The sequence below is a fragment of the Chaetura pelagica genome, unplaced genomic scaffold (assembly GCF_000747805.2).
Source record: "Chaetura pelagica isolate M959 unplaced genomic scaffold, ChaPel_1.0 scaffold20, whole genome shotgun sequence".
NCBI classification, from domain to species: domain Eukaryota; kingdom Metazoa; phylum Chordata; class Aves; order Apodiformes; family Apodidae; genus Chaetura; species Chaetura pelagica.
Window position 1 is genome coordinate 6,162,779 of NW_009951958.1, and position 24,709 is coordinate 6,187,487.

Consider the following 24,709-nt stretch of genomic DNA (forward strand, 5'->3'; position numbering starts at 1 on the left):
CTGCTCTATAGTCTGTATTGAAATTATGGGATGCTCCTGTACAACTTGTGCTCTGAAAGGTTGTAAAGATTTAACAGGAGCAGTAACAGAGCATCGTGAGAGGCAGCTTAAGGCTCTCATGTAAGTCAGCAGTGACTGGGCAGTGAGCAAAGTGTAACAGTGATCACAAAGAGGAATGGAGTAGCAGACTGGAGGTTCAGTGCAAGGAACAGAAAGCAGTTGCCAGTGCCAAGGGTGCAGCTCCTGTGACCTCTACAGAGCTCTGCTGCTTTAGAGCAACAGGCAGCTCTGCTCAGAGCAGCTGTTCAACACTGGCTGGCACGTGTGTGGTGATTGCATGTAGTAGTAGAACATGGTTCATTGATGAATGGTTGAGGGAAACTGCTGGTTTCCATGGTTGGGAGCTATCTATCAAGATGTAGCTGGCCTTGGGTGGGGCGTGAGAGGGAAGTAAGACAAAAATGAAATTTGTCTCCTGTTCACTGAACCCCTTCCCATGTCCAAAAGCACTTCTCTCAGAATCTACCAAATAATCTGTAGGCTCAGGACAAAGAGCCTGTTATGATCTCCTGATTTCCCCTTTCTCCCTCCAGACTCTCCTCTTGAAAGAGGGCTCCTGTGGGCTAGGAGAAGAGGCTGGGACAATTACACAATAAAGCAGAAGGCTTGGGTTCTAACCCTGCCTGCTAATCATCTAGGAAGTACCAAAGAGATGTACTAATTAGATTAAAACAAGATGTGGATGAATCTTTCTGAACTCCCTTTTACCTACAATGACCTATAGTGAGTAATTAAAACTACGTCAGTGACAAGCGCCTCTTGTGGTCATCAGCCACAAGGGACACTGTGAAATCAGATTACTCTCAGACAGGGACAAATATGCTTCATATTTTAGACACAAAGGACATAGTTTCTTTCTTAAAAGAGCATTAGTGTCTCCATTGCCAACAGCCAACCAGGAAGCAATTTGCACAACCTGGCTTGGCTGAGGTTGTGCCATTCCTTGTACACATTTGGCAATTAGTCCATGGTGCACAGAAGCATCATGCAGCACATAATGACCCTCCTAGCCTGGGGGCTTTGTGCCATCTGCCCACAAAACAGACAAAGGCTGTAGAAGGGTTAAGCACTGTTTGGTGGGGGATGTTAGTGCAGAATGCTCTGGGATTATTTTTCCAACATGAAAACTTCAGAAGCCCTAAGAGCAAGTAGTGAGTCCTCTAAATTCAGTTATTGGCACCAGACACCTGCAGTATGTGATAACTGAATTCTCTGTTTCCTCTCCTTGAAGTGGTGATCCAGGTACCAGCTATTTGTGCTTTCCTTGTGTTGATCCTTGGCAGGTACTTTGTCTTCGCAGCTTCCTCTGTAATTGTCCTGAAGAGCCGTGTTGTGCATCAAGTTCCATAGACAAAAGATGCTCTATGTGAGAGGACAGCTGGTATGTCTTATAAAATGTTCTGGCTTGTTGATATTTTGTACACCTACAGCTATTATTGGTGAGGGTCTGCATCCTTTGAATTGAGCTTTGTTCTTCTGTTGGTGGTGAGTGCTGCCAAACAGGCTGAGCTCTAGAGAGCTGATGAGCAGACAAAAACTGTGATGACTGTATCTATAAAAACAAGTCACAAAAAATAGGAAGGAAAAAAAAAAAAAAAAAAAAAAGAAGTTATTTTCTTCTTTCATTAACTAGGACAAGTGTATTTCAAAGGAAAATCAAGTTTTGAAATTAGCTGTTTGGAGAGGCTGCATGGCTCAGTGGCTTGGCTCTGCTCCATGGAGTCTGTCCCTTTGATTTAGTTGCAGAAAGCTGACCAGGATGGACAGTGTCTGCTGGCGAAGATCACTGAGGGTCTATCCAACTAATATCCACTGGCAGTTGGAAAATGAGAAAGCGAGCCTGGAGCTTCAGGCTTCTAAAGGATTCTTCAGCTGTGTTTGCATAGCTTGGACTGCAGACAGGGACTGTGGAAGCCACGTACAAGGCTGTCAGTCTTTCTTGGCCCTTATGCAACCTCAGAATTCACAAAACAATTTTCTAAAACTCCTACAGAACAACTATTTCCATCAAGCAGCTGAGTTTTACTCTGTTTCTCTACTGCTCTCTCTGTGTTACAAGCTGGGAGTCCCCAGCAGCCAAGTATTGCCAGAAGGGGAAAAAACCCTAAGAAATGCCAGACACCAGGTAGCAGTACCTGGATGTCCAGGAACTATAAGAATCCCAGGACCTACCTATGTTCAGTAGACTCTATGAGGTTTAAGTTCTACTTGCTTTCTCAAAGGGGATCTCCTCAGAAGAATGCTGGTATCAGTATTAGCTGCTTCTCCTCTGGAGGAGCCCCCACATTAATGGACTATGTAGTGCAGTTGAAGAAAGGGATGCAGGCATAGGGTGTTTCAGCCATGCCAATGTCCAGCAAGCCATTCCATTGGCACCTGGCAGCCATTCATACATGGGCAAGGGGACAGGAGAAAAACTGTTGTGGCTTTATGCTGCTGCAGCCAGCTTTCTGCTCCCAGTTAATTTAAAAAACAATCCAAAGATGGTTAGTCTTAGAATGGAAGAGGAAGTGACATATCAGTCCTTCCTCTTTTCTTACATCACATAGTTCTGCTACAGCCAACTGCACCTGTTCTGAACACATGTCCACTGCAGTTTCCTTCAGAGTGCATCCTCATTGCTGTCAAATGCTGGATTGCTATGGCCTCCCATATTTCCTTCTACTGGTATTGCCACAGAATCTGAGAAGAAGGTTTCATTCAGAGGTGGCCAGGCTGAGTCCTGCTCTAACACTCGCTGCAGTCTCTTGTACTGGCTCTTCGAGTGGTACTGGAAGGTCTTTTTCAGCAGCAGCCACAAGGATCTGTTCTCAATGACAGCTTCCTGTAAGAGCAAGAGGGAAAAGAAGATTCTGGAGGACCTGGACAGTGGTTTTCCCTCTTCATCCACAGGGGATACACTGGACAAGTAGTAAAGACTCAGTCCTTCTACCCTGTCCTGCTCATCCATATCCCTTAAATAGCCTTCTACTGACCATTTCTCATAGCAGCTCCACCAGAACTCTCTACCAGAAAACTGGGACCAGCTCCTCCTGAGAGTCTTCAGGATCTGAGCAGAAAACACCAAAGACTGCCCATATTTCCCTAGCCTGGGGCAAGGCCTGACACATCCCACTCACCAGAGGAAAGAAAAGGTTTTTGGGCCTGGCATTCCCTTATGTCTGATCATTCAGATGTGGGACTTTGGGGAAAGACAGTAAGGAAGACATAGCAGCAATGGCTCCTGTTTTACTGTTTTATTCCTAAGATGGGCTGAAGTAGAACGAGTAAGAATGAGACCTGACCTCTTTGTCTCTTCAGTTAGTGCTGAAAAGTACATTCCATGAGGCATACTCACCTCAACAAGGAAAGACACAGCAAATGTGACTGCAAGCATTATCACCATGGAGATCCTCCACATGGTAGGGGTGCAAACAAGCTGGGGAAAAAAAAGCAGGAGAAGCTGTTCAACAACGTGTGGCACACAAGACACCGATGGGAGCTTATGTCATAGAGTAATAGAATCATTTATGATGGAAAAGACTTAAGATCATCATGTCTATCCATAAACCTAACACTGCCAACTCCACCACTAAACCATATCCCTAAGTGCTATGTCTACACGTCTTCTAAATACCTCCAGGGATGATGACTCAATCACTTCCCTGGGCAGCCTATTCCAGTGCTTGACAATCCTTTCGGTTAAAAAATTTTTCCTCCCTAGCACAATTTGAGGTTGTTTCCTGTCACCCTACCACTTGCTACTTGAGAACAGAGACTGACACCCACCTTGCTACAACCTCCTGTCAGGCAGTTGTAGAGAGTCAGAAGGTCTCCCCTGAGCCTCCTTTTCTACAGATTAAACCACCCCAGCTCCTCCTCGTAAAACTTGTTCTTTAGACCCTTCACCAGCTTCACCAGAATCCCACACTGGCCATACACTGCTGATGAGTCAGTATTGCTACTGGTCTTGAGGAACTATTGATAAAATGCTTTTTAAAGTTACGATGCAGCAGAGAAAATCATGCTCCAGAACTGAATCTAAATGCTTCTGTTCTTTCTAATATAGGAAGTAGTTTGAAGTCTTGAGCGGTTCTTGAACTCCAACTCCAGCTTCCCACAGCTGGCAGCACTGGCTTTCTGGCTGTAGCTCAGCTTATTTTGGAGATGCAGCTCAGATACAACATTTGAATCAGCAGTTTCTCCAGGGCTAGGCTATTGCAGAATCTGTTATTGCCATTTCCTCCTTTTCTCTTCTCAGCAATTCAGACAGCTTGGGAGTTTTGCAGTTCTCCCCAGAGACATTTTAGCCCCTCACAGCTGCAGTGTTGGCCATGTCCTGAGTCCCCACAGTCCACAATAGAACTAAGACTTGCTTTGAAGTGCCATCCTGTGGCAGATTCTTCAACTGGGTCTGCCCACACTGAGAGCTGCTGTGACTGCTGACTGGCAAGAGTATCTGTGTGCAGAGCAGCACATTCTCAGCACAGCCTGGGAAAGTGCATGGTGCCTTAGTTTAAATTTGCAGGACCTAGTCCCTTTCTTCTCCTATCTCCACAACTATCAAGCCACCAACCTACCAAGCATGACAAGCTTACTGATGTAATCTTCTGTTGCATGAACAACTAATTGAAACAATCAAACATTCATGTGTAGCTGTCCAGTTGTCAGAATACACAGATCTTAGTTTGGAGATACCATTTCTCCAGAAGGTTCTTCAATCCCATCATCTAAAACCCATCTCTTTAAATATGATTTGTCTTTAGACAAGCCCTGTATCCTTGCAAAAGCTTGTCTTTTGTCAAAAACAACCCCTGTGCACTAACAATGGGACAAGCAGTAGGAAGAAAACCCACCAATACTCACATCCATCTTAGAGTAGACATCTGCAATATCAGCAAACACCAAGAAAAGGCAAATGCCCAGCTGCCCTATGAGCACCAGTATGAACACATCTGAAGGCAAAAAGAACAACCAAATAAAACCACAAGTTTATGAGCAATCTCAGATGTTTGTCTTTACCTCAGAAGACTGTAATCATTTTCTGTGTCAGTCCAACAAAATTCCATGAGATAGGAAGGAACTTTCAGCAAAAGAAGAACAAAGAGAGTGAAACTTCAGTTTTACTCAGTCAAGTATCATAGAATCATAGAATCGTAGAATCTTAGGGCTTGGAAGGGACCTCGAAAGATCATCTAGTCCAACCCCCCCTGCCAGAGCAGGGTCACCTAGAGTACATCACACAGGAACTTGTCCAGGTGGGTTTTGAATGTCTCCAGTGAAGGAGACTCCACAACCTCCCTGGGCAGCCTGTTCCAGTGCTCTGTCACTCTTACAGTAAAAATTTTTTTCCGGATATTCACCTTGAACCTCCTATGCTCCAATTTGCAACCGTTACCCCTTGTCCTATCACTGGTCATCACTGAGAAAAGCCTAACTCCATCTCCCTGACACTCACCCCTTACATATTTGTAAACATTGATGAGGTCACCCCTCAGTCTCCTTTTCTCCAAGCTAAAGAGACCCAGCTCCCTCAGCCTTTCCTCATCAGGGAGATGTTCCACTCCCTTAATCATCTTTGTAGCTCTGCGCTGGACTCTTTCAAGCAGTTCCCTGTCCTTCTTGAACTGAGGGGCCCAGAACTGGACACAATACTCCAGATGCGGCCTCACCAATGCAGAATAGAGGGGGAGGAGAACCTCTCTCGACCGACTAACTACACCCTTTCTAATGCACCCCAGGATGCCATTGGCCTTCTTGGCCACAAGGGCACATTGCTGGCTCATGGTCATCCTCCTGTCTACCAGGACCCCCAGGTCTCTTTCACCTACACTACTCTCCAGCAGGTCAGCCCCCAACCTGTACTGGGACATGGTGTTGTTCTTCCCCAAATGTAAAACTCTGCACTTCCCCTTGTTGAATTACACTTCCCCTTTTTGATATATGTAAGGCTGAGACCAACCTTGTAGCACATATTTAAAATGCCAAACAAGTATTTTGAACATTCAATCTGACTTCTCAGGTCTGAGAAGCCTTACCATCTTCCAGTGAGTCTCACTCTGAGCTCACTGTCTCCCATCATTCAGTAAGATGTCCAGGATGAAGCATCTTGCTCTTTTTGATATGATTAGGATCTCTGCCTTCAATTTCAATATCAAGTCTTTACTCTTGATCAGGATCTTAAATAGTTGGAGTAATTGAGGATCCACTGCCCTCCTCATCCAGAGGCAAATGTTCCATGAATTAGTAAATTCATTTTCTCTTCAGCTGACATGCACCAAACTTCACGCCTCAGCCAATCATCCAATTTTGTCAGGTTTAGGGAGACTGATTACCTATTCCTGTACTATCTGGGAGGAATGTCCCTTCCTCACTACTAATACACCCAAACACCAAAGCCATAAAGCCTGCAGCATCAATTTAACAGCCTAAAAAACCCAAAACTGAGCAGAGCTTTGTGCGAGAGCTGCAGGATTTGTGCCACAAAGAACAGCTCTCCTGTGCCTCACTGCAACTTCCAGAACTGCCACAATCACGTGTTCTCATCTTCTCTTCACGTGACAGTCTTTCAGAGGCAGAACAGAACTACTAGACTTCCCTACAGTTCCTTCAAGGTATTGCCTCTTTTGATGTTTCCTCTTTGGAGAAGTTACTGGTCATAGAGTTAGTTAATGCTAAATGTCTCTGGTTCTGGAATAGGAAACAGGGCCTTTGTAAATGCCCAGATTTCATTGTATGTTTTCTTCTGAGATGGGCCCAAAAGAATGCCCTAAACATGAGTCTTATCAAATACTGCTTAACCAGCATACAGGGAGACAGTCATAGGACTCCTCCAAAATTATTCTGGCTCTTCTTGATTTGTCCCATTCAGCCTGCCTGAAGTAACATGATGTTTCTGCCAGTTGCTACCACCTTCCTGCTACTCCTTAGAAGTGTTTATCAAACTCCATTTGTCTGTTTCAGAAATCCAAATACCAGGGCCAAGTTTTTAGCCATACAGAAGCACCAAATGTGGGCCCTGCTCAGCGAGCTGCTGGTTACAAGATGCCACTGGCACTAAAGCTTCTGAAAAGGTGACCTTTAGTAATTTAGAAATCAAATACTGGGTTCCTGCTTTTTTTGACTGGTATCACTTTAGTTAAGTTTTAATCTTTCCCCAGTGAATTAATCTCTGAGTTGAGTTACTCACAGATCCCTCCCTCTCTCCCCATACTTACAGTTTGTGTAGATGGGTTGCCTGAAAGGCTTTCCCTTGGAAAACACTAGTGCTACGATGAGGCAGTTGATGGTACTTAGCAGCCACACTGTGGTGTTTTCATAGCTCTTGTAGCCATTGTCTATCTGCCCATGGGCTTCATCTCTTAGCCCATGGAGCCCCAGGCTGGAAACAGAGGAAGAATTATCCGTGTGGTTGTTCATTGAAAGGCAGGCGCTGAAAAAGAGTGTAACACTGATCAGAGAATGATCACTGTCCTGCTTATTTCCTCCAGCTTCCACTACCATTGTCAGGAATCAGCCATAATTTGCTGCTGTTATCACAAGGATGTAGGTTATTGGCAATGTCCTCAATCTTACCCACTGGACTGAGCTTGCTGAACCTGGCAGAGCCTGAGCTCAAACCTACTTGGATACCCTGATCTCCCCTGCAACCAAATACTGCTCTTCATGCTCAGCAGAAGCATTCTCACCACATGCACTGTACTGCACAGCAGACTTGCTGGAGAGCTTAGGGACCTGCAGAAAACACTGATCAACATGTTTTCACTCTGTGGGGAAGCACAGAGCCTGCCTGCAGCAGCTGATCAGGCCTGTAGTTAAGCTGATCAATAGTATTGTGCAGACCTGTCCCACTAGGTCTGCTTTGAGTCACCCAGAGTCCCAAGAAGGGGACCTACCTGTGTATATTGGTCTTTGAATACCAAGACTGCTGCTGGACCACCATAAACCCAAAAATCTGCATGCTGAGGCTGAAGAGGATGTTAAGTACAACAGAGAGCAGCAACGGGGGTGAGATGAGTTGGCTAGGAGGCCTGTAGGGAACCAGCTTTGGATAGGCACCTGTGAAACTCACTGAAAGATGCACAAACATGTTTACTAGTGTGTCCAAAATGAAAGCAGTGCTGCTGTGTGTTACTGACTGCTAACAATGGTCAGCATTTTTGCAGTCTGTAATTTTCTTTAAAATTCACAGAGATACTATATCAAGTACAAAATACAGTTGTTTTCTCACAAAATCTTATTGGTCACAGAAGAAGTTAAGTAATGGCATCTGACTATCATGAGGCATTTTTTAAAATTAAGTGTTGGATTTTTATTTTATTTGGCTGCTGTCAGGCCCAAGGATTAAAGGATATGCTCAAGCTCTCCCATTCTCTTTCAGTCAACTGTGTCTTGGGACTTTTTGTTCCCAATGTTCTATGCATCCTCCTGGACTAAGCACCTACTGCTCAGCTATTTGAGCTTGTAGATGACTGCATTAGCTGACCTAACACGTTTTCATCTGCTCTTAGGTTGAACAAAATTATCTGGACTTTGAATAAAGGAGCTATAGAGAGCCTTGATACAGAGTTTCAAAGGGCTACTTGCAGCAAGGTAACTTGGAACACTATATTGTGGCTGATCCTTTTAGGCTTGATTTACTCACAGCCTTTTCCAGTTGTCTGTTTTTCAGCAGGGATGGAAGAAAGCTGCCTGGTTTTGCTATATGCTTTTCATGCCCCTGCCCTTCCCCTTTCTGCTTCTAAACCTCTCCCTGCATTCACTTTATCTCAATAACCCTGTCTTTCTCTTTCCACTGGTTTCCTCTCTTTTTCTTGGCTTACAACTTCCTGCTCTTTAGTGTCTGGCATCTGTCATTGCTTTCTTCTCCTTTTTCACCTCTCTTTCCTCTCAGGTCTCCTGTTTATGCAGCTTCAAATACAAGTTTACTCAAAACAGTTTATGTCTTTTTCATTTAGGCATAGATCCTTAGCTACCTTCACAATCTGCCTTTCCAAGTCAAAAGGGAAAAGCCTGAATAAACTTTCCGTTACATTAGCTCTGGTTTTACCTTTATGTTTAGAGATAACAACCCAGTTATCAACAACCTACATGCTCAGCAAATGCAAGAATCAGAATTCCCCAGATTATCTCAAAACTTGTCTCAAGCAAGTCACTTCCTCTACTGATTCAAATACCCTATACTCTCTGTAGTCTCTTTTCTTTCTGTACACAGAATTATGCATTTCCAAGGAGATGAAAAATATTTGAGATCATTCTCTCATTAATACAAAGGATGACTATGGGGCTTACTTGTCACACCAATTACAGTGGTAATAGCCAGATCTTGGAACAAAAATTGGTAATTCCCAAAGGAGTTTAGTTGCTGAAAAGAGGAACACAAAGAAAAAAAAAAAAAAAGGTCACAAATCAGACATTTGCTGCAGGCTGGTTTGAGAGCTGTAGTATTTTCATGGAGCTAATGTTCCACTGCTTGTTCTGAAATGCTACTTAGCAGATAAGGGGACCACACAATCCACCACCCTGCCAACAAACTCAGCAGTGGGTTCACTCCATGCAATAAAAAAGAAGACTATTAGAAGAGACTTGTTTTCTCAATGCTGCGTGACTTCTGAATGCAAAGCCCTCCTCTCTGTCTGGGAAGAAGTCATGCTAAAATGGTTTAAGGCACTCCAGGGGATTTTGCTTACTGTGAAATTAATTCATGCTTTAAGTACTGAATAAATTGCAACTGCACATGCTTACACCAGATTCTCCCTTTTCACAGACATATGCCCTCATCCAAAACACTGCCCAGTATTCCAGCCTTCTTTTTCCCAGCTTGGATCTTGAGTCCACTGGCTGAAGTTAATGGGAAGAATCTTTCCAGCTTTCAGCAGAGGACCTTGTAATCACGCCAAAGACACTTGCAGCTCAGATAGGTAAAACTCCATATCCTAATATTATTGTGGCTTTTATGCCATGTTTCTCCTACAAGGGAGTAGTAGCTCATACAGTTCTGGCCAACATGTTCCCAAGACATACCCAGTACAGTAGAAGAACACCAAGGTACTGAATGGTGCTGTACAGTGCCATGTACTTGAACATGCAGAAGGAAGTGACAAGGGCAGCACGACCTTCCCTGTATGAAGACATGAATAAAGGACAGCAGTCAGGTCATAGGTCTGCTCCTGTTGTCAGTCCTCTCAAAACACTGATAAAAAAACCAAGGGTGTATCACAAGTAGAGAAGTCTCTGCCAGTACCTTGCTGAAAAGTGAAAGAAAGAAATATGGACTGAATGAAAGAAGTATCTTCACTTGCTTAGCTACCTTCACAATCTGCCTTTCCAAGTCAAAAGGGAAAAGCCTGAATAAACTTTCCGTTACATTAGCTCTGGTTTTACCTTTATGTTTAGAGATAACAACCCAGTTATCAACAACCTACATGCTCAGCAAATGCAAGAATCAGAATTCCCCAGATTATCTCAAAACTTGTCTCAAGCAAGTCACTTCCTCTACTGATTCAAATACCCTATACTCTCTGTAGTCTCTTTTCTTTCTGTACACAGAATTATGCATTTCCAAGGAGATGAAAAATATTTGAGATCATTCTCTCATTAATACAAAGGATGACTATGGGGCTTACTTGTCACACCAATTACAGTGGTAATAGCCAGATCTTGGAACAAAAATTGGTAATTCCCAAAGGAGTTTAGTTGCTGAAAAGAGGAACACAAAGAAAAAAAAAAAAAAAGGTCACAAATCAGACATTTGCTGCAGGCTGGTTTGAGAGCTGTAGTATTTTCATGGAGCTAATGTTCCACTGCTTGTTCTGAAATGCTACTTAGCAGATAAGGGGACCACACAATCCACCACCCTGCCAACAAACTCAGCAGTGGGTTCACTCCATGCAATAAAAAAGAAGACTATTAGAAGAGACTTGTTTTCTCAATGCTGCGTGACTTCTGAATGCAAAGCCCTCCTCTCTGTCTGGGAAGAAGTCATGCTAAAATGGTTTAAGGCACTCCAGGGGATTTTGCTTACTGTGAAATTAATTCATGCTTTAAGTACTGAATAAATTGCAACTGCACATGCTTACACCAGATTCTCCCTTTTCACAGACATATGCCCTCATCCAAAACACTGCCCAGTATTCCAGCCTTCTTTTTCCCAGCTTGGATCTTGAGTCCACTGGCTGAAGTTAATGGGAAGAATCTTTCCAGCTTTCAGCAGAGGACCTTGTAATCACGCCAAAGACACTTGCAGCTCAGATAGGTAAAACTCCATATCCTAATATTATTGTGGCTTTTATGCCATGTTTCTCCTACAAGGGAGTAGTAGCTCATACAGTTCTGGCCAACATGTTCCCAAGACATACCCAGTACAGTAGAAGAACACCAAGGTACTGAATGGTGCTGTACAGTGCCATGTACTTGAACATGCAGAAGGAAGTGACAAGGGCAGCACGACCTTCCCTGTATGAAGACATGAATAAAGGACAGCAGTCAGGTCATAGGTCTGCTCCTGTTGTCAGTCCTCTCAAAACACTGATAAAAAAACCAAGGGTGTATCACAAGTAGAGAAGTCTCTGCCAGTACCTTGCTGAAAAGTGAAAGAAAGAAATATGGACTGAATGAAAGAAGTATCTTCACTTGCAGAAATCTTGCTGCAAGCAGAAGGGCTTGATTAGAGTCATCTGTGTTCTCAAGGTCATAATTTCCCCTAGCAAGTTTCCCTGCTGACTGAAATAGTGCAGGTAAGAAACTCCATAGGAGGAAAAACATACAAAGCCAAGCAGATGTTCAGTAAGCTCAAACAAACAAGTCTTCTCCTCCTGCAGTGAATATGTAGTATTCAATGAAGGTGATGCTACCTCCTTGGTTATTCATCTGTCCCAGTAGGTAAAATCTGGGCCCTGGACATTTTGCTTGCATAGGTTACCAGGAGCAGGGCCTACCAGTAGTGTACAGGTTGATTTGGGGAAATTTGATTCAACTTTATGAAGTATTGTTCATTTTGTTTTTCTTTTGCATTTAAAATGCTGCTGGTGACATGAGGCTCAGCTGTAGATACCTTCCTCCTCTAGTTTTCAGGGAATTAATGTATCTTCCAGGAATTTCAGGTGAGAACAAGGCAAATGGTAATTTCAAGGTCAAAGACATTTATTTTTCTCTAGATATGTGCATTCTGGCCTGGTGGGAACATCCAACACTAATACTTGAGAGGAGTGGAAACTGTCTTCTTTCTTTAACAGGAAGAAATCCCACACTTACCTGATGAGCTCTGGCACACACGCTATGCTGGGGGTTCGGGATGTGAAAGGTGAAGCCACAGATGCCTCCTGCTCCGACAGGGATATCCCGGCGTGCGCCACTTTCAAAGCCTGAAAGTCACATTCTTCCTCAGCACTCACACACCAGGAAGACATGTCAGCCAAGAAGTGGCTCCTTATCACAGGATGTGTTCTGTGAACAGCAGTCCCTCCTCACTCCCTGGGTGTTCTCCACCCAAAAAGTTCCTCCAGAGGAGTGTGGTTGAGACATCAGGTTCAGAAGAAGAACAGGGATGACAGCAGGGGAAAGTCCATTTTCTACAGACCCCAAATCCATCCACTACCAGCTGCAGAACACAGGTTTGGCTCTGCCTCCTTGCACTTACTTGCAGTCACACCTTATGTAAACAGCCTAGGTTCTCTGCTTGTTTCCCCCAGGAAAATCCTGGGGATTTTTTGTTAGGGCGACTGCTTGGTGGCATTGCTCTCACTGCCACAAGGAGGCGTGAAGTCGTGGAGTGAACTGAACCTCCCCAGAAGGGAGTTTTGAGTCCCTCCTGAACAGGGACCCTTCCTTTTGGAAAAAGAAAAAATAAATTCTAAAGTGTGCGTTTACAAAAACCTTGAAGGGCTACATCTGTTCCCCATGGAAACTCCTTCTCACCCCGGTCTTCACCACCCCAAGACATTCTATATATTGACAGAAACACCACTGGAGGTTTTGAAGAATCTTCAGGTGGTTTTTGCAAAGGAAATTAATCAGCCCTGGAGACCACAGACTCAACAATGTGTATCTGGGACAGCTCTTGCCTGGTAAAGACCAACTGTGGGATCAGGCCTGAAGCAGTACTGGTGCCAGTACAGATGCTCTGTGAATAAGCAGAGCACCCCCATCTCCAGCATGTGCTCAGTCTAGGATACTCTACTGGAATTGCATTAATTTCTAATTTTTAAAATAAATATATTATAAAGAATTTTCACTTACCCCACAGTCATTGGCTCCATCTCCACACATGCCCACAAAGTAACTAAAAAATAAAGTGACCTCCAGTTCATTTCCAGGGAAAGTGAAACCTATAAACAGGAGGGAAGCAGAACCTCCTCCATAGAAGTAATTTACGCAGATCATATGAGCTTCTTACTAAAAGTCCCTCTGGAAAGCTGAAAGACTGAAATACAAGCCTGGGACTCTGGGCTGTGCATGGGCCTTGGGTGTGCACCTCAGATGTGCCTACAGTTTCTGCTGCAGTGGATGGCAGGGTACATGAGCATGGAGGTTTATGTTCACTACAGCAGACTCAGTCTCCTGCCCTCATGGTGACAGCCCTGCTCAAAGGAAGGATCACAGGCACTGGCACCTCATGTTCACTGGGAATAGACATGAATGGGAACTGCTCTGGGGTCTGGTCCTGCCAGAACCTCCTGATGCAAGAAGAGAGTGACAGAGGCAGTGGGAGCAGAGAGAGAAGGAGAACATAGGTTTAACAATTTATCTGGAGACTAGGGAACACATAAACACTTCTGTACTGTGAGTGGCACAGGCCACACCAAACCAGATGCTCTGCCATGTTTTATAGCCCATCGCACTGAGTCAGCAACAGTGCAGTAAAAAGACCACCAGCATCAGAGATGCTGCAGTGCTGGGAGATATTCCTAGAAATCTTGGATAGACAAGTGCCCCTCCTTCAGGCCCACAAAGGGAAGAATGAAGGATGATGCGAAAAACAAAACCCAGAATTATGGGATTGTTAGGTCTTTGATGGGTTGCCAAACCAACTTCAGACCTCAACAGGCTTTTGAAATTTGCTTGACAAGCAGTATGTCTGTGGAATTGTCAGTTTTGTGCACTTCAAGAAAACACTGTTAGACAAAAACTAGCTCAAATTATACTATTTTCAAGCCTGGAAATTCATCAAACACTTCCAAACTCTTAGGACTCATTATTAACTTACTCCAACTTTTGAAACTCCTCCACTAGGCTGGATTTCTGAGCAGGAGACATTCTAGCAAAAACTGTTGCATTCAGCAGGAGCTATAAGGAGAGAAAAAGGAAGTGATTTTTTAAGAACTTGAGTCACAGCGATTTCAGTGATAATATGGATTAGAAATCACCAAAAATTCACATTTCCAAACAACTGATGCTAGAATCCAAAGCAGGGAAGGCTGATGATCAAAGATAAAAGGCATCTTAATTAATATCTTGAAAAAATAGCAATGACAATAAGCACAAGAAGCCTGGTGTTGAGTTACCTGATGAACACAGATTACCAGGCATAGATTTAGTAGATGATAATTTGTGAGACTATCCTTTCCATAAAACAGACAAGTCCTGCTGCATTGCATGCTGTGTAATACCACATTTTCCCCTATTCTCCAAAACATTACAGAACCAGTGCTGTGCAAGGGCCAGGCACATGGCACAAATGTCTTAAGTCATGTTGTCCTGGTTTGAGCAAGGATTAAGCCAATTTTCCTTTTACTGATTTTTTGTTTTTTTTCCTTCAGTAAGCTTCCTTTTAACTAGTAGCAGAGCATTCCAGCTAGGAATGATAACAAATGATGGGATGTTTTTCTAACTGCTGGGTCTTCAAGGTCACATCCTTACTCTGCTGGCTCAGACACTACAGGCAGATCTATGACCTGCCCCATAGGAGGCTGAATTAGACAAGAAAATTGGCCAGAGATATTCCATTCCATATATCTACGTAAGCTCAAAGGAAGGTCAGAGATCATAGAAGACAACTTCCTTCCTGCTGCACCCTATAGTGACTGGCCCAGATGCTCTGTGCATCCTTGGCACAGACTATCTCAAGAAAGGATACTTCTGTGACCTGAAAAAGTATCAGTGGGCCTTTAGTATAGCAGCTGTAGAGACTGAGGACACTGAACAGCTGCATACTTTGCCTGGCCTTTCAGATGACCCTTTTTTAGTGGGGTTGCTGAAGGTTGAAGACAACAGGTATTTTGGGGAAAGGATTGTTCCCCAAAGATGTCATGGTACACATCTCTTCAGCTAATTATATCAAGGCTCTGCTATTATATCCGATTCTAATTATATCAGAATTTACTGAATGGCAAGCCTACCCCAGTTAAATAATCCAGACTTTACCTTTGGGAGTAAGTGTCTGAAATGCTGTGCTACAATTTGGTAAGATTTTCCACTCATGGCAAAATGATACTGGCCTGATCCCAGTGCCAGCCTGATTCTTCCTCCAGGCTGACTGTGGTGCTCCTATAAAACAAGACGGAATGAGTGCTGCTCCCAACACCTTAAAAGCTACTATGTGCAATCACCCAAGCACTACTACAAAGAAAACAACATATCATGGAGATTGTGCTTTTGAAGACGCTGAGAGACCTGGGTCTCCCTGACCTTGCCTTTGCCTGGATTTGTGAAGGAATTTAGGCATATAATGCCATTAATTTCAGTGTGAACTGGATGCTTCATAGGTTTTAAAAGCTGGCCCTCAGCTTTGCCAGGTTTGATAGAATTTATGCCACAGTGCCAATCTGATGGGCTGCATTGTGAGTGAGAGGGGCTTGAGAGCACATGGGCACCACTGCTAGACATTTATTTTTGCAGTTAAATACAGTCAAGATGCTGCTCAGGCTGAGGTTTGGTAGAAAGTGGCCCCTTAACAGTCCTTGCAGAGATTCCCTACTGACTGCCTGACTGTAATACTTCTCAGAGAAGGGTCAGCATCTCCAGACATGCTTTTTTGGGTGAGAGTAGCTGTCTTTGTCTCAGTTTCTTTGTGGAGATACTTGGTGGAATATAATTTCTTACCTTATCTATCCTGTCTTTCACTGTGTATGTGCCATTTCTAATTAGTTAATCTGTGTTTTAATTTGGCAGGTGTGGGGAAGTGCTAAGTCTCTACCTGCTCATTCAATGCAGTCCCACAGATTTTATGTCCATCTCTATACCATCAAATTTACCTTGCAGGGAAAAGAAACCTGCTTTAAACTGGCATCAGCTAAGCATAAGGGGGAGACAAAAATCTGCCCTGGGTTTCTGCAAAGCTGTTGTCAAACCTCACTAAGCAGTTAGCAAAACTGTGTTCATAAGATAATATGCTAGGAAGGAAGTTCTAGGGGAGTACATTTTCTATTATGATCCCTTCTTTTTAAACACTTTTCTAGCATATAACATTCTGACACACAGATGATGCTCAATGACTGGTCTCTGTTATACCAGAATAATCCCACTGCATTATTTAAAGCATTCCAGCTTAGTTTGTTTTCCTGCTGCACAACACCTGCTTCTTATATGCTCACCAGGCTTCCATAATCTTCAGATTTGTTTTCTTCTAGTGCTTTCCAGGTTATAGATGCTGAAAAAGATCCAGGTATTTTGTTTGCTTCCACAAGAATCACTCTGTTCATTGGAGAAATCATCCTAGCATTTTTGGCAACAGTTACAGCTGTCTGAATGTTGTCACCTAAAATAATCAAGGGGGATGTTATCTAAAATTGTTTATGGAGGAAACATTAGCCCTTTCCTGAATTCCAAGTTTTCAAATATATCTGCAAGAATCAGTAAGATATCTGTGTCTGTGCCTAGGAACATTTTTTATAAAGAACAAAACTTTCCAAATTACATCTGCCTCAATAATTAAACATATTTTCAACTGGAAATGGAATATTTTCAGCTTGAAGAAACCTAGATGGGGAATGTGCTTCTAGATTATGAGTTTTAGGGAAAAAAAAAAAAAAAAAAAAAAAAGAAAAAAATATATATGAACAGAAGCTTTGAAAAAAAAAGGAAGGAATTTACTGCTAAGCTGCTGCTAAGGATCTCTGATTCTCAACTAGTCTTTGATGGCCTTGGTGTAGGATGTTCACTGAAAGGGGTGAAGTCCAAGAAGACAAGATCTATGTCACTGCTGGAAAAATGTCTTTGGAACATGGAAAAAATGAGGGTTATCTTTTCCAAATCCAAACCAGCTTTTCAAGGAGAAGAATGGGATAAATAGGGATTGGTATGCATGAGTTAGCAGATGTCATAAAGTTCAGTGATCTGTCCTGACATTCATGCTCCTTCTCTGCTCATTTATGGCAACAAGATTTCATGAGAAGATCTTGCATGACTTGTCTTTATGCATGTCATCCAATACCCTTACCAGGGAGAGCAAATGGACTCACTGGAAAGTATCAGAGGAACAGGAAGGCTCTGATCAGTGGTGAGAGAGGGATAGGTTGAGAGTTAGGTATCTGACACAGCCTGGTGAAGCTGTCAGGGACATACAGGTGTAGGGTTCAGCTCACATCATTATTACAACACAGATGCTTCTTGGACTGTTACTATCTGAAAGATAAAAATGTCTGTGCCTTCCTACCAGTGGTGGTGAGAAAGCAGCAGACTGTTCAATCAAACATCATTGAACTCCCTGCCAGAGCAGAAGCCATATAGATAATGATACCTGTAACCATAACACTCCTGATGCAGGCAGCACTGAGCTCCTCCAGGACAGGCTTTGTCTCCCTTTTTAGTCGATTCTCCATTATCAATAGACCCAGGAATGTTAGATCAGATTCTACCTCCTCCCTAAAGGTGAAGAACAGACAGGCAGATTCAATGTGGCCCATTTTTGCTCTGAATTTGCTGATAGCCAGTTATAACTATTAACCATCCCCTCTAACACAAAAGAATTAAAATAACTTGTTAGTTTTCAGCAGGCTGTCTGTCTTTTCAAGTGCTATTACAACACCAGCCAGGCTTGCTTCCCCTTGGCAGCAAGTGGTGGCATGAATAGTCACTGCTTCCACTGCTGATCTTGTGTTTGACCTCCAGCTTTCTTCTTTCTCCTGGCAGTATATACATCACGTATGCTAGAACTGCAGACACAACTGCAAAATCTGGGACATATCACATACACTTGCTCATTGGATTGGATAAGTCTGTTATGACACCTGTCACAAGAATTAAACAAACCACTTGCACTTTGCCTCCATGTCATTAGCCCATTCAGCAAAGCAAAAAGCTCTCTGAAAGAGCAAGTGAGCTCCATCTGTATTAGGACCTGCAGCTAATAAGCAAACAGAAGGGACAGTAGATGCTAAGTAACCACAAATGTTTCAGAAATGATGTTTCTGGAGTACAACAGGCAAAAGCTGGAGGGATTTGGTTAAAAGGTGATGGGGTCATGTGCAAATGCTCTTGCCTGAGGCTGTTAGGAAAACTAATACCATGAGTGTAGCAGAACATTTTGCTGGCTTCTCTAGAAACTAAAAAGAGCTAAAGCTGGAAAGCTGAAGGACTGGATCAAGCCAACAGCAGAGGACAGTCTGCTGACTTTGACTGGGCTAGAAAACAGGTGATACAATGGAGTTCATCTGCTGCCTTTGCTTAATCAAGGAACAAAGGGGAAAAAAAAACCAACTGTTGAGCTGAAAGCCTGGATAAATCTTCAAGAATTCTGATAGAAATGATGGACTGAGGGAGGGGTGTACTAGCCCTCAGAATGTAGTGGAATTATACTTCCTAGACTGATCCTAAGTGAAGAAATGTGCAAGGATTTTTGGACATTTATAAGCTATATAAGCATGGGATAGTGAAGTGCCCTCTACCCATTCTCAGAGAGACCTATATCCAGTTTTAATCAGATTCCCTCTGGCTAAATCTAACAAAACTCTGTACTACAGCCTTTCCCTTGGCAGGGTTTTTGTGGTAATGGTGCTGTGTGAGGCACCACTAGCCCATGGCTGAATGTGGCTGATAAGAAGCAGTCTGTGGCTTACCTTGTTAGATCAGTAGATTGCTTCCCTGCCTGCAGAGATTTACATGCCAGTCCAATGACCCTAAAGCCCTGTGCTGTGTAGAGCAGAAGTTGGCTTTCAAAGTTCGATGGGACTGTGCAAAAGAGGAAAAAGAAGTTTATCAGGGCATTTCACTCTTTCTAGTAAAAGGAAGCCTCGGAGCAGGGAAGCTGTCCCAGAGGACAGCATACCTAGGGTCTGCCCATAGGCCAAGGACATTAAGGAAAACTGCTGAACTGAATTTTGCTCAATAAGAAAATCATTGTCTTTCCTCTGACACTTTGCACTTTGGGTCCTAAACTATTCTGCAAAGACTTACCACCTTCCATTGTGTCATGAAGGAGCTGTGCTCTTCTAGCTGCCTGCCCAAGTCTTGGAGGAAAAAGAAAACTTTTTTTTTGGTGTATACTGGACCAGTAGAAAACTTTTTCAAATACCTATTCTGGCAGAGACTGTACACCTTGCACAGGAGTTGGCACTTTGTCTCTTGGCAGTTCTCCTTTGCTGAGAGCAGCTCTATGAGAGCTCAGCATCAGAGCACTACAGAGAGAATCTAACTTTTCAGGCTGAAGTACGAAGTCTTAGATCCAGAAAATTCATCTGGACCTCCTACTCCATTGCATCATCAGAAGACACTTTTACATATGTGTTTCTAGGAAGCATTTATAAATGTTAGTTACCTGTTTCTGCTCTACATAACATGGCTACCATTTCTGGAGCACCTTTTGTGAAGACCTGTTGCTCCCCACCGATATCCTGAGCAATGACAGACATTCTCTGCAAGGCTGAAGAAAATGGAAACTGATGTAAAATGATAAGTCCTTCCACTGGAGCCTAGAAGAAAAGCAAGTGGATTGGATACTGCAGCAAGGATTTTAAACTTCAGTCAAATGATTTTATTTCTGTCCTTTGGACCATGGTAAGAAGCTAACCATGTATACCAGGCTGATTTGTCACAGTGGTACAGAAAGGATCAGCACATAAAGAGGAGGTGAAATTTGTGCAGAAAAGTCTAGCTTAAACAGTAAGAAAAGTACACTGACAGTTTTACAGACTATTAGATGTGATTTATGGAAAGGAGCTAACTAGTCTTTATTTCTTTAACAAGACTGCCTTACACTGGTCTTGCAAAGGGAAAATGGATGACTGAAAGCATCCCCAGGTGCATGACCAGACTCCACTGCAGCCCCAAGTGCTCTTAGAGATCTTCACCACTCAGCTGAGCTTGGATTGAGTCTCAAGCCACCAGGATAGGCAAATTCTGGAGCTGGACAACCTGTCATTCATCAACCCGCTGCTTCCAGTGTGAGCAGAAAGCTCCCCCAGGCACCTCTTTTTAACAAGAGAGCAAGGCAATCTCTCTCCAGGCAGTTCAAGAAAGATGAGTGGAAAAACTGCCTTGGACCAGGACAACCAAGTGTTTCTCTACTGAAAGGTAGCCCTTACAGTGATAGTTTAACTTGATCAGGAATGTGGCTCTTGCAAATAGCTTACACTGCTGGCTTTAGGCCCAGGTCTAAATGTGGCATGTGTGGATTCTTGACCTTCAATCTGGTGTCCACCGGAATCATCTATCACCTGTGAATTGAAAGACAAAACCTTTCAGAGCACAGCACCAGCAGAGCTGAAAGGAACCTCAGGAAATCATTCAGAGCTTTGCCTTCCTTTACAACAAAGTATCTTATTCATTCCTGAGGGGGCTTTTCTGATCTCACACTAAAAGCTCCAGCAGTAGTTAACCCACTGCTTTGCCTGACAATCAAATCCAGAGCTTCACCAGCTTCACTAAGACACTGAAGTCTTGCACAGGAAATATATAATGTCCTTTCACTGACAATAAATCCTTTAATCATTACAACCCATTCAAATATGCAAAAATCTGTAGATAAAACATAAACCTGATGGGAAAACAATAAATAAGAGTTTTGTTAATGTAGAATGCATCATCCTCTCAGCTTTTGAACTAATTCACAAATCAGCTGGGTTTTTAAATCATCACAGTTGGACTGTGAGGAGCAAAATTATTTTATGGTTTCAAAGGGCACACAATTATTCATGTTTCATAGGAGCTATTTAACAGGATCATTCTTTTTCAATTTATAACTTTGATGGGTTTCATCAGCCTAAGGCTGAGGTGGCAAGGTGATGCCCCTGGGAAAAACCATCATCTAACTCCTGTCATTATTGGATAGTTTATTCTTTGGAACTTGGCTGGGTTAGGTATTTTGCAGATACAAAACAGATGTGTCAAATACAGGTGTTGTCATCCACTTAAATAGCTAATCCTGCTCTGGATCTCTTCTCTTTTGTCAGCAGTGACTTGTGGCTATACCTTCAACCCAGTAATCATGGACTGTTTTCCTCTTATCCATCTCAGATTTGCAGCCTTTCAGTTTTCATAAATGGTCATTTTTGCCCTCTGCCCTCCTGCCCTGCAGCTGCTCAGGGAGTAAATAGCAACACTGAGGCTGTTTGTAGGCAATGGGGTAGAGATTGCATGCAGTGCTTTCACAGCAGCATGGGATTTCAGACCTGAAGATGGTACAAATATCTCTGCATTGACAGAGCTCTGACAAAGGTCATCATCTTTTATCTAGATCAAAGCTCTCACTAGTCTGTTTTTTCTTTAAAAGCAGTCTTAATCTGCATAGAATCTGAGGTTCCTTGTTATCTGGCAGCAGCCATGGTCAGTGTGGGTGCCCCAGTGGGGTTTGCACACCTTCCAGTCTTCCAGTCAAATGAGCTAAGTATTCAAAGTACTCCTAAGTGAAAGACTAGACAGAAACAAGGAACATTTTTCTGAAGGCCTGAGCATGTGGCATTTCTTCTGGGTTTTAGCTGTTTTATTTCTGTGTGGGAAGTGGCTGTTTACATTGAAGGGCTTGGGACATTTATTTGTTGCAAGAGCATGGAAACTCCCCAACACTGTTTGCGTAACAACAAACAACAGCTTTACCCAGTTAGTGGCCTCAAACATTTTTACATCCAGTGGATCTCCTTGGATCTTGCCCTCCAACACAATCAGTGAATGACAAACCACCATTGCTCTGAGCACTGGGCCCCAAGGCAGGCTGTGGTCTGCAGGGAAGATGTGGATGTCCTGGAATCTAACCCAAAAGAGAACATAAACATTATCATCAGAGGACACCAAACAACATATGACTAACAGGAAAAAAAAGTCAACGATCCTAAGTCAAAGGGCTGCTGAAGTCCTATTCTGTGGTCAAGCCAGAAGCATGTTTCTGGGGACTTGTGCTCCTCTGTGAGTTATTTCTCACACACCTGTGAAAGGCTGGGATACAAATGCTCAGAACAGGTGAATTCTGCATAGTTAATGAGTCCATTGGAATGGACAGAGGAACAAATTATTGTAAAAGATATTTCTTGCAGCTTGTGTAATGATTCATGAGCTCTGAGGCTGATACAAGTCTGAGCACTGTCCAGTTACTATCCCACCAAATTGAAATGCCATTAATGTGTCATGGAGCCTTACCTGCTTCTTTCAGAGGGTAGCAAACCCCAAAGATCCAGGCCATCTTCTGTTAGGGTGCCAGTCTGAGTTAAAATGTACATTTAAATTAACTTCCCACATGACAACTCCAAGAGGAACACAAAACAAGACTGATTTTAAGAAGTTGCTGTCCAGCAAATGCCAGCACAGCAGTGCAGAGTTGAAGTGCTACCGGCCCATTTTTAGACCCCAAGAACTACAATTCACAATGGAAAACACGAATGGAAGTTTGTAAGACTCATCAGTATATTTCTAAAACACAATGGAAATGTTTGATCAAATCCCACACTCTCCCACCCCTACGGTTCCCATCACTAGTAAGAGAGTAAGAACCACACAGCAGTTACTTTGTCAAAGCAGATGAGGTTCAGTTGTCCACACATGTTGATCCTCTGTGGACTGATGCAGAAGATGCCCTTTTTCTTCAGCCTTCGCTGGGTATAAATAATCCCTGTTGTCAAGGCAGCTGGCAGAGCTGGGGGGACAGCAATAGTGATAACATCCAAAGCCTTCTTCACCACTTCTCCTGCATCCTCCTGACAAAAAAAAAAACAAAGGCAGCTGTCAGCAAGAGGGTGCCAAGGAGTGCTGCTTGGGTTGTATGAGTGTAGCCTTCTTCTCCCCTCCTCTCCTCCACTGCTGGTGCTTCAGGCTGTGCTGGTTTCTGCCCATGGTCCATCATGTGTTCATCTCCCTGGAAAATCAATTGCTTTGGTTTAACCAAAGGCTTTAAGGCTACACCACTGCTGAAGAGCAGCCTCCAGGCCTTCCTTCATCCTCCATGGCAGCAATAGTGATAACATCCAAAGCTCTTCACCACTTCTCCTGCATCCTCCTGACAAAAAAAAAAACAAAGGCAGCTGTCAGCAAGAGGGTGCCAAGGAGTGCTGCTTGGGTTGTATGAGTGTAGCCTTCTTCTCCCCTCCTCTCCTCCACTGCTGGTGCTTCAGGCTGTGCTGGTTTCTGCCCATGGTCCATCATGTGTTCATCTCCCTGGAAAATCAATTGCTTTGGTTTAACCAAAGGCTTTAAGGCTACACCACTGCTGAAGAGCAGCCTCCAGGCCTTCCTTCATCCTCCATGGCAAGCAACCTGCCAGGTAGAGCTCAGTCCCCCCCAAGCACATGAGTTCAAACATGTCAGCTACGTTATTGCACCCTCAGTCAAGCCCAGTTTCCCGTGATACAGCACACAGGAATCTGCCATTTATATGGGCATTCACCCAACTGCCTGCAGGCACAGCTCTGGACTATGACAGGTGAGACATATGGGATGGTGCAACAAAAGGAGGGCAGAATTCATGACCTAATGATTTTGTCTTACCTTATGTTCTATGAGCTGTGAAAGGAAATTGCTTTTACCTGCAGGAATAGTCATGGAAGTAAAAGTTACATTTCTAAGAGCAATCTCTGATTTGGGAGCTTAGAGGTCAGTGTAAAACTGACTGCCAACATGCTGAGTCTCAGCATTGTTATTCATGATAGTTGATGTCACTGCTGAAGGACTGAATGCATTTCAAATTGGAGCCCAAGAACTGAGACACTGCAAACCAAAGAAATTTGCAGTTCAGAAGGATCTGCAAACCATCATAGAGTTCTACTATTACTGCTGCTGAGCTTGGGACATTGCCCATAAATCATGTTGCACTTCATGTGCTGAATTTCCATCACGTTCTTATTCTACCCTCATTGGCAGTATTTCAGATCACAGAAGGCACAAGTTTGGTAATATTTTGTATCTCGTTTATGTTAGAATTTAATACTTAGCACCTTTAGATAAACACACTCACAGAAGAGAAAGCATTAAGTATATCATGTGACTGAATCTTGCCAGTCTGACAAGACAGTTTCAACTACTGTGATAACATCAGCATGTACTTTACACATTACAATAGGAAGTTAAGAAAAAAAATGCAAATCAGACACCAGGTTATGTTCTTAAATACACTTTCTTTGATATCCTGAGGGGAACTAATCTTCTGAGCCAACTGATTGTAGATTATTCCAAAGGAGAAAAATTACTCAAAAGCTGAATTGTAGAATCAAACTTGAAACTCAGGACTTGGGCTTTACATTAACAGATAATTATCAAGGCATGAAATGTTTTCTTCTAAGTTTTAGAAGAAGCTCTAAAGAAATTAGGGTATAAA

General features: G+C 43.2%; 1 protein-coding gene across 1 annotated transcript in view; it reads right to left on the reverse strand.

The window, feature by feature from the left end:
* Nucleotides 1-2,662: 2,662 nt before the first annotated feature.
* Nucleotides 2,663-24,709, reverse strand: part of ATP13A4 (ATPase type 13A4) — a 42,107-nt gene continuing 20,060 nt past the window's right edge. Inside the window, exons 12-30 of the mRNA XM_009999978.1 lie at nt 22,908-23,096; nt 22,543-22,604; nt 22,006-22,156; nt 20,544-20,627; nt 19,730-19,883; nt 19,032-19,143; nt 17,714-17,838; nt 16,569-16,732; nt 15,400-15,522; nt 14,243-14,322; nt 13,276-13,318; nt 12,292-12,401; nt 11,397-11,493; nt 10,665-10,737; nt 7,935-8,109; nt 7,257-7,471; nt 4,906-4,994; nt 3,398-3,478; nt 2,663-2,884 (exon numbers count right to left, since the gene is read on the reverse strand). Coding sequence (XP_009998280.1) covers nt 2,663-2,884; nt 3,398-3,478; nt 4,906-4,994; nt 7,257-7,471; nt 7,935-8,109; nt 10,665-10,737; nt 11,397-11,493; nt 12,292-12,401; nt 13,276-13,318; nt 14,243-14,322; nt 15,400-15,522; nt 16,569-16,732; nt 17,714-17,838; nt 19,032-19,143; nt 19,730-19,883; nt 20,544-20,627; nt 22,006-22,156; nt 22,543-22,604; nt 22,908-23,096 — 2,349 coding nt within the window. The remainder of the gene's footprint in view (nt 2,885-3,397; nt 3,479-4,905; nt 4,995-7,256; nt 7,472-7,934; nt 8,110-10,664; nt 10,738-11,396; nt 11,494-12,291; nt 12,402-13,275; nt 13,319-14,242; nt 14,323-15,399; nt 15,523-16,568; nt 16,733-17,713; nt 17,839-19,031; nt 19,144-19,729; nt 19,884-20,543; nt 20,628-22,005; nt 22,157-22,542; nt 22,605-22,907; nt 23,097-24,709) is intronic.